Here is a 10,000-nt window from a genome sequence, read left to right as displayed (position 1 = left end):
TCATCACACAGAGACAAGGGTTGCACGTCAACGACCTTCTCCTTATGTGCCGTTTGGAGATAGTTTCTCTTTTGTATCATTTCATGTTCAGTGAATGGGTTTTGTTGTTGAAAACACACACACACACACACACACACACACACACACACACACACACGGCCCGGTAGCTCAGTGGTTAGAGCGCTGGCTTCACAAGCCAGATGACCGGGGTTCAATTCCCCGGCCGGGTGGAGATATTTGGGTGTGTCTCCTTTCACGTGTAGCCCCTGTTCACCTAGCAGTGAGTAGGTACGGGATGTAAATCGAGGAGTTGTGACCTTGTTGTCCCGGTGTGTGGTGTGTGCTTGGTCTCAGGCCTATCCAAAGATCGGAAATAATGAGCTCTGAGCTCGTTCCGTAGGGTAACGTCTGGCTGTCTCGTCAGAGACTGCAGCAGATCAAACAGTGAATTACACATACTTGCAAATATAGAAAACCCGTCCCTTCCCCCCTCCTCTCTCTCTCTGTCTCTCTCTACAACAAAGAACCTTCAATCATTGTGTGTTTTATCGCCATTATGAGTAATTCCACTGGTTTCTCCACGGGAAGGCCTAAATCACCTCGCTGGAACACGTTTGTGCAGATACGGACATAAACTGGAAAAGTACCAACTCATGATATGGCAGGGTGGTGGTGGCCTTTCTTCGTGTGTGTGTGTTTGTGTGTGTGTTACAGACGAAGAACGGTCGCCGCCGCTGTAGAATGATGATTTGAAGCATGCACCTAAACAAGTAATGTCTATAGAATTTATCGTTTTTATTTTGTAGTGCTAATCTTACCATAAAATCATTGTCAAGTCTTTGCCCATCTTTTTAAGTTAGAAAAAAGGCGTGGGAACCTTCAGTTATGTTTCCTGCGAAATTTTCATTCATTTGTAACGTTATATAACTGTAAGAAGAATCATACCTTAACTCCACGGTCTGTACTGGAATAATGTCAAAAAATTACAACAAATGTGGAGACAAAATCATGTTTCAACGAAGGAATATGATTCATATTCATGCATGAACGTCCAGTATACAATAGTGTTTGATATTAAGAGCCCAGAAGCGAAACCTTTATTAGGCGGAGAATAATGTACGACATGACACGCGAGGACACTTGCTACTTTGACTTGCTTTGCAGAAAGCGTCAGGTGGTGGACGCGGAGTGGAAATGAAAAGCAGTGAAACATGGCTTCATATAATTAAAATAACAGACGACACTACACAGCAGCAGTCGTGAGCAAAATATTTCCATCTGTCAGGAATGAAACACATTACCCAGCAAATAAAGAACAAAGAAACCTTTGCACGGACCAGTAATAGTATGTCACAGATACTTTCTTCTTCCAAGTACAACAGTTAGAACTATTCAGTAACACAGGTAAAGACACGGCAGACAACAGAGTGGCCGGAATGGCAGCTGCAGTGGTGTGGCGGGTTTTGGCTGGCCAGGAGACGAGAGGACGAATTGAGGGAACGTAGAATATTAAGGAAAGAAAAAAAGACGGATAAACTGAGATGGGAGGCTCAAGGGACACACACACACACACACACACACACACACACACACACACACACACACACACACACACACACACACAAACACACACACACATACAGATAATGGAAAAGTGTACGTGTCGGGCAGATAGTGCACATTTGGACGAAAAGGTACACGGGAGCGGCGGGAGATACACAGGTGGCATAAGTTCACACAAAGAGCAAGGTTTACAGGGCGGCGGCGCTACTGCACGTGACATACTGGAGCTTCTCACTCAAAATTTCTTAGCTTAAAAAAAGTACACTAAGATATTTTCCCCAAATTTCGATTTCTAGTCTTTGGCTAGCCTCTCTTCAGGAAAAAAAAACGGTCTCTGTTGTACAGAATGGTGAATTTAAATTTTATATTCTTGTAGGACAAACATTTATCATGATGGAGTTTGCTTTTCACCAGCAGTGAATTGAGTGATGAACATGAACAAAACAAAGGATCATGGAAGAATGTTCAGCGCATGAAATGATTGTTACTAAAACCATTGGATAACTGGCTACTGGCAAAATCAGAATGACCAGTTACACACACACACACGCGTACACACACGTACACACATATATACAAAAAAAAAAAAAAAAAAAAAAAAAAAAAAAAACATTAAATAAATAAAATTCTCAAGAAACAATATCCAGCTATAACAAAGCGCACCGCAGTCCATCATATTTCGCAAAATTCCCTCAAATATCAACAATGACAAGACAGCAGGGCAGTCTCGGGTAACAGCGGCTCTCGTCTAGCTCTCGTCCGCCTGGCCTGGCGCCCTCCATCCACTGCAGCGATTGAGTAACTTGCAGCAAAACGCAGAACGAAACAATGGAATAAAACACCCAGCGAGAACAGCAATAAAATGTCAACAACAACAGCAGGAATAAGGGTCCACGTCAGCACCATGGGGAGGGTGTGAGGAAGGGCGTCCAGAGGAGAGGGAGAGGTAAGAGGCCTGGGAGGTGTGAAGGCTGTGGGCTAAGAGGTCTTGACTTGACATGGTGAGTATTTGCCCTGGAAACGGTGCCAGGCTGACACCTCAACCCGTGCCCTCAAAACAAACAGGCCTTACCCAACACCTCCTCGCCCTTCGCGCCATCCCTCCTGCAGCTCCCTTGTGCCCCTCCTCCCCGTCCTTCTCGCCGACCAGGCCCCGGTGCTTCCAGGCCTGCCGCGCCGTGGCGAGGCGGAAGCAGAGACGGGAAGACACTATTTAAATGTTAAGACAACTAACATCCTTTGTCGCTTGAGGCGCTAGCACACGCAAGCGCACGCACGCACACACGCGCGCACACACACACACACACACACACACACACACACACACACACACACACACACACACACACACACACACACACAATGACATCGATTGTACACGTTTACTGGAGTATATACGTATATGTACACTCATATATCATTGGTTTACATTTTTGATTAACGACCTTGCGTGCAAAGGTCACTAGGCGGCACCATCAATAAGGTCCCGCTTTATATGTAGCCAGTTAAAAAAAAAAAAAAAAAAAAAAAAAACTCAATGTCACAGAGTCATACAGTGCTGAGTAGCACCTCGCGCTCCTTGTGGGGAGAACCAGTGCTCATTTCCCCACCACCGTCACATCACTGAGGCGTTTTAATTGTCCCGACCACAGCAAGGCGACACAAAATAATGTAGTGCTTTTTTCTTCACTATCTGGTAAAATCCTGAACAGTTTGGCTTTGTAACACCGCACTTCCTAATGAGTATATGTAGCTGAAGGAGTATCAGCGCCTTAAAGAGGGTCACTGTCTTGGATCTTTAACATAATACATCGTTGGCTGCTGCCCATCATAAATGTACCTTCGGCGATTTCTTAATCTGTTTCATTCTATAAGATTTCAAGGTAGTTACGTCACACAGCACACACGAAAAGAAACAACAGCTTAACTCCATCACGTATCAGTAGCGTCTTGCTGCTAAAGATACGACTTCCCAGGGTGCTATGAAAGCCTTCATATTCCAAACATCAATCACGTGCTTTCACGTACATGTTACTGGGTGAAAAGTGAAAACTATGATGCTCATCACTGTTTTTTTTCTTCAATATCTTCGGTCAGCACCATTGTTTCTGTGCAGCTGCATGCGGTTCTGTCTTGTGCTTCCTGAGGACCCAGCATTCCCAGATAGAAAACACTCCTAAAGATAAGTTTCAGCCTTTGTTATTAAACTCCAACCAGATTCTGGAGACATCGGTTACATTACGATGTAATAAGAATAAGAATAGTAGAGAACGGAAAGGTACAACTCTTGACTGGCGTGTAGCAGATGATCTGGGGAAGGAGCGTGACCTGCAGGGATGTGGCGTGAGGGAATGAGGTGCTGGGATGAGCAACGCAACGATAGATTTTAGTGGACTTTGAATAGTGAGGAGGATGCCCGTGGAGTGTTGTGGAGCATGTCGTGTGTGGAGCACAGGCAGTGCTGTCGATTTTCTGTTACTCTTGAATCCCAGTGTCTTGTCTGCAGTCAGTCTTGAGTCCCATGACGCAAGTCTTTCCTCCCGCGCATTAGAACAGCAGACAAAGCATTGCGCAGCACGAAAGCCGACACACACACACACTCAACTCCTTGTTGATTACACAAGACATCACTCACGAACAGATGAGCGATAACAGAGGTCAGTGGATGAATGTTACTCATGTCCATCCATCTTTAACAATCTTTCATGCGGCATCCAATCTCCACTGCCAAACTATTAAAGGCTACATCTGGTCTGTGGGAATTAAGTCTGCGGCGTGGTGAGTCCTAGAGCCTCGGCGTGCTTCCGAGCCTTCATCCTCAGCTCAGCTATCGAGGAATTCTTGGAGGAAACTCTCTCGGCGGCGGCCAGGGCAGAGAGGGCGAGCGGGTAGGTCGGGTGTGGGTAGTACAGTAAAGGAGGAGACGTGAGTGGATTGGTGGCGGAGGTGCTGCTGAGGCTGCTGCTACTGCTGCTGCTGCTGCCTCCGCTCCCCGCACTGCTGCTGCTGCTGCTGTTTATGCTGCTGGTACTGCTCGACGATCCGGTAAGGCTCAGGGACACGGCAGCGGCGGCGTACTGCAGGGGAAGCATTTTTGAGGGCGCCTTTCGCTATACGCTGGTGTATTGTAAGTCATACTGACATGTTATCACAACACAAACACACACACACACACACACACACACACACACACACACACACACACACACAGAGACAGAGAGAGAGAGAGAGAGAGAGAGAGAGAGAGAGAGAGAGAGAGAGAGAGAGAGAGAGAGAGAGAGAGAGAGAGAGAGAGAGAGAGAGAGAGAGAGAGAGAGAGAGAGAGAGAGAGAGAGAGAGAGAGAGAGAGAGAGACTATGTGACTAAGGTGAGGGAAGACTCACCTGGTGGGCGGCAGAGAGCAGTGCGGGATCGAGGGATAGGGTGGGCAGGCCGGGCAGGCGGTCGTAGGGTGGCGGGTGAAGGCGTAGCGGCGAGACGTAGGGGGCGACGCGGCAGGCTTCCAACGGCACCCCGACGTTCCCCGAGGCCGCCAGACCCACGCCAGAGGTCATGACTCCCATGGGTGTGGCGGCGCCGGAGGAGGGGGACAGGAGCATGCCGGCTGTAAGGAAGACACCCTGGTCACCCACAACACAGGCAGGCAGGCAGGCAGACAGACAGACAGACTGACAAACAAAACACACACACACACACACACACACACACACTCTCTCTCTCTCTCTCTTTCTCTCTCTCTTATTTAACCAAAGATGCAAGATATAACAAAGATGGGGATATAACAAAGAACGCATACGAGTCTTAAATTGTTGCATTGTAGAAACACAAACCTTTGCAGTGAAAATAGCAAGATAATTGTATACCAAAAATCTGCAGTTGCTGAGAAGCCAGTGTGGAAATGTTAGCGAAATAATTCCGGTATCATTTCACAACGAAGAATTGTCCTTATAGTAATAAAAAAAGGTTTTCATGACAGATGAGGAGACTCCTAGTTATTTATTTTCCACGAGAACAATGACGAACATGAGCTGATACAAGACTTCAGGAACACCGCACTATATAATGTAAGTATCAGATTACACTTCATGCAGAGATTAGCACAAAAAAAAAAATATCATATCAGATTTTATTTAATGACTATTTTCAATGCAAGGTTTAGATTGATGGACCGAGGCACTCCACGGGATGGTGTTGCTCTGCTCACACTGATGAGAGAGAGGGTTTCCGGCAGAGGTATGACAGCAAACACTCAATTAATGAAAGGCAACTTGTTATCAAATACTTGTCCCAAGGCGTTAGGATTAAGGAAATATGATGCACGAAAAATGTAACTACAAATGACGTGTATAATAGCAGCGTTGCATCTACATCGAGTTCTATAACTAAGGAAATACTTAGAAAGAAATTAAGAGTCATACATTTTCTCAAAAGCTTGACTGCAGGAAGCCGAGATATTTTAAATGAAGAGTAGGTTTCTGACTTAAGATTTATAGACAACCTTGTGATATAAATTAAATTCAGGAGCCATATAATAGTACCTTCATTATATACAGTGAGAAAATATGCAGCCATGTTGAAACACAGCGCGTCTGAATGTATGTATTCTAAAATACATTCACTGAATTAAAAATTTTAAAGAAAATATGTGCATTAGGAAAATAAATAGAAAAGGAATATTTGAAGACAATGGAAGGAAATTGCCTTAGGGATAAATATCAAAAATACTTTCGTCATGTTAAATTACCGCTCCTCTGAACATAGATTAAGGTTACATAAGAGATTATATGTGTCTAGAAATTACAGTATGTATCTTGAGTATATAACGCAAAAGGACTCTGTGTAAACAAAGAAAGACGGAAAACAGTTTCAGACCAAATGAAACTTAATGTCATGGATAAGTATTAATGTTCCTAATTGATGTGTTGAAAAATCTTTACTTTTAAAATTACAAACTTAAAACACCCAAGACACCTGCAAGGGGAATTTGTAATTGTTGATGGAAGAAGAGGGAAGTTGTTGCAGGTATCATGGAAAGGTTAAGTACGAGAACAGCATCAAAGTCTGTGGGAAAAAGAAAAAAAACAATTCGTCTTGTCCAGCAGTTTAGGGGAAGTAGTTCTTTTATGCACAGAAGAAGCAACCTGATATGTTTTGATGTGTAGAGATGAATTATTCTATAGAAAACCAGTCATTGGAGAAGATATCAGATATAATAGTTCTGTCCAATATCGAGAAACAATCACAATCACCATTTTATTATGTATATATATATATATATATATATATATATATATATATATATATATATATATATATATATATATATATATATATGAATAATCTAACATACTTCGGTTCATGTACAGAAATTTAGATAGTACACGTTGATGAATACAAGTGCACCATCACAATTAGGATAAAAAATAATCATCAATTCATATACTAGAAGGAAACCCCAACTTAACCACATACGAGCAATACATTTATTCTTTTCTTTTCTGCTAATTCTCTCGGATCTGCAAGGGGACTGGCAGCTTAGTGGGTCTTTTTTTTCGTTTTATATTACCCTTGACCAGCTTTCCCCTCTTCTTCTTACATAAAAATAAAACCAACTGTTGATATGTATGGTCGATGATCACTTTTTATTGGAGTCTGGTAATGTATGGATCACTTCGAACCGTCTTGCTTGACTGAACTCGTATCCAAGACACATCCTAGCCAGTACGAACATGCGAAAGGGTGGAGAAGGATTGGTGGGATTTGCCACATATACGAGTGGAAGCAGGCGACCCTCACCTGGGCAACGCTCACTGGTGAACGAGAAAATATAGGGAACTGTAGAATATTCAGTGACCGTCTAATTACATGGCACTAGATGGTTAGTTAGGAAAGAAATATTTACATTCCTGAAAGAGAAGCGAAGCCTAAGCACGAGAGAGAGAGAGAGAGAGAGAGAGAGAGAGAGAGAGAGAGAGAGAGAGAGAGAGAGAGAGAGAGAGAGAGAGAGAGAGAGAGAGAGAGAGAGAGAGAGAGAGAGAGAGAGAGAGAGAGAGAGAGAGAGAGAGAGAGAGAGAGAGAGAGAGAGAGAGAGAGAGAGAGAGAGAGAGAGAGAGAGAGAGAGAGAGAGAGGAGGAGATAATTATGTATGAATGGAAAAAAAAGTTGGATAATGATTTAGCTTGGTAATGTGAGTGCGTTTCACTGTGTGTGTGTGTGTGTGTGTGTGTGTGTGTGTGTGTGTGTGTGTGTGTGTGTGTGTGTGTGTGTGTGTGTGTGTGTGTGTGTGTGTGTGTGTGTGTGTGTGTGTGTGTATTTATATTGTCAATCTCTCTCTCTCTCTCTCTCTCTCTCTCTCTCTCTCTCTCTCTTATGCGTTTTACTCTTGTTAGATTATTTTCAGCCATCCTTGACTCCCTCTTTCCTTCTCTCTCACCTTCTCTTCATCACGTTCCCATCCTCCTTCCCTCGGCCTCCTCCCTCTATCACGAAAGTCTCTGTGTTCCTTTCCTCTCACTCTCCTCCATGAGCCCCGTGAAACTCTAATCTTCTTCCAACTTTACTGATTTACAACTCATCTCTCTCCTCGTCTCCCTCCTCTTTCCTCCTCCTGGTCTCGCGGCTTACGTCGTTTCTCCATGTATCACCATCCTTTCCTCATCTATTTAGTTGATTTTTATTCCCCGAGTTCCTTCCTGCCTGTCTTAGATTCCTCCTTATTCACCCCCTGTGTCTATGAATAATAAGTTGTTTCGTTTTTCTTCTCACGTTATCTGTGTTACGTTAAGCAGCGCTGTGTTACTTGTACTAGTATTTCACTGAGGACGATCGGTGTTGGAATTGTGGTTGACAATGTCTGTTACTTGTTTTTCCTTCTTTTTTGGTCTTGACCGTCATCTTTCCCTAACCTTCTCGACACTCAGTACTTTTTACCCTGTTTGTTTCCTTTCTTCTCTCTTCCCTTAGTATTTCGGTTCCTTCTTCCTGGTTTACTTGCGCAATCTAGCAAGTGACGGATTATCAACACGTCACAAGTATTCATGAAGACGAGACAAGGTGTGTAAATAGACGATAACTTGACTAGTGTTCATAACTATGGTGACCCTTAATGCATATTCTTACTCTCTTCACCTTGTCCTTTACCTGCATGTTCTTGTATCTCATCTCCTATCTGCACAGCATCCCGACAACACGTCATCTTAACTTGTCTCCCAAAAGTTCCTTACCATCCAGTCATATATCGCAAGTAGCTCCTTCAACCTTAACTTCAGCAGGCGCATCAAACTGTAATTCAATTCTGTCACCATCTCCTCACATAGACGATTCTAATTAGAGTTAAGATACTGAAGGCTGGGATGCGATTCTATATGTTGTCTCTTAAGACAGAGGTTCCCAAACTTTACCATGCTAAGGACCCCCCAGATATTTAAGTCCCATCCGAGGACCCCCAGCCAATCAGAAGTTACTATTACCATACCAAGGTACCCATTATATGATTACAATGCAGTAAATTTACTATTTGCATATTCCTACACGAAGAAAGTCTTAAAATAAACATTTGAAATATTTTCAAAAAAGTCTGACGACACATGGCGCAATCGCTGAATTTTAAGTGCTTAAGTGTTTTGTTTAAGTGTTAGTGAGAAGAAGAAAAACAAAAGGGAAGTTATTTGTGATCAATTCAAGTAGTGAGTCATTTTTTATATAATTAATTCCATACTTAAGATTACTTAAAGATAATAATACTACTTATAATTTCCTTTCTAGACTTAAATCATTCCTACATATTTGAGCATTACACTACGTCGTAATAAATTCAAATTAACCCTTAAACCTCGGGGACTTTAAGACTTTTCACTCGCGCTAACTCGGGAGGTTTGGCGAGAAACACACAAAATAGCTTGTATTCACATACTGATTATACTAGGAAATTCAATAAAGAGTGAGTACAAATGATATTATGTCCACAACCGACTCTTCCTCTTTGCAATGCAAAAAACCAGAAGCATCTAGATGCTATGGTTACCAAAATATCACAGGTTGAATGAGGTGCTATCATCGGTGTGCGTGGCGATCGGCTGCGCCGGCACCTGGCTAAAGTGAAAGAAAACGGGTACCTTCTATCCTCTCTCCTAAGGTTGGCGGGAGAAGTAGCGGACCCCCTAGGACCTTCTCAGGGACCCCCAGGGGTCCGGGGACCCCAGTTTGGGAACCACTGTCTTAAGATACTCTTACTCTCTTCTGTCACGTTTTCCTTACTTTGCCCTTCGTCAGTGCATTGGTATTGAGAGCTAACTAAATCTTGACAGCATAGTCCCAGTATCTTAGCAATCAATTCTTATTCGCACATCGTGGCCACAAGTTACCTATATATGATGTGATCATTCTCTCCTATCACCATCCTTATTCAGTCCCTCACCAGTCCCTTGTTTTCAGTTTC

The 10,000-nt window shown here is 43.2% G+C and overlaps 1 protein-coding gene across 1 annotated transcript in view; it reads right to left on the bottom strand.

The window, feature by feature from the left end:
• Positions 1 to 1,219: 1,219 nt before the first annotated feature.
• Positions 1,220 to 10,000, bottom strand: part of LOC123516706 (short stature homeobox protein 2-like) — a 44,762-nt gene continuing 35,981 nt past the window's right edge. The window contains exons 5-6 of the mRNA XM_045276308.1: positions 4,947 to 5,167; positions 1,220 to 4,640 (exon numbers count right to left, since the gene is read on the bottom strand). Of these exons, the coding sequence (XP_045132243.1) occupies positions 4,326 to 4,640; positions 4,947 to 5,167 (536 nt within the window). The 3' untranslated portion in view covers positions 1,220 to 4,325. The remainder of the gene's footprint in view (positions 4,641 to 4,946; positions 5,168 to 10,000) is intronic.

Source organism: Portunus trituberculatus, chromosome 41 (assembly GCF_017591435.1).
Source record: "Portunus trituberculatus isolate SZX2019 chromosome 41, ASM1759143v1, whole genome shotgun sequence".
Taxonomy (NCBI): Eukaryota; Metazoa; Arthropoda; class Malacostraca; order Decapoda; family Portunidae; genus Portunus; species Portunus trituberculatus.
The sequence above is the reverse complement of the archived record's forward strand: the minus strand, read 5'-3'. Positions and strand labels throughout refer to the sequence as shown.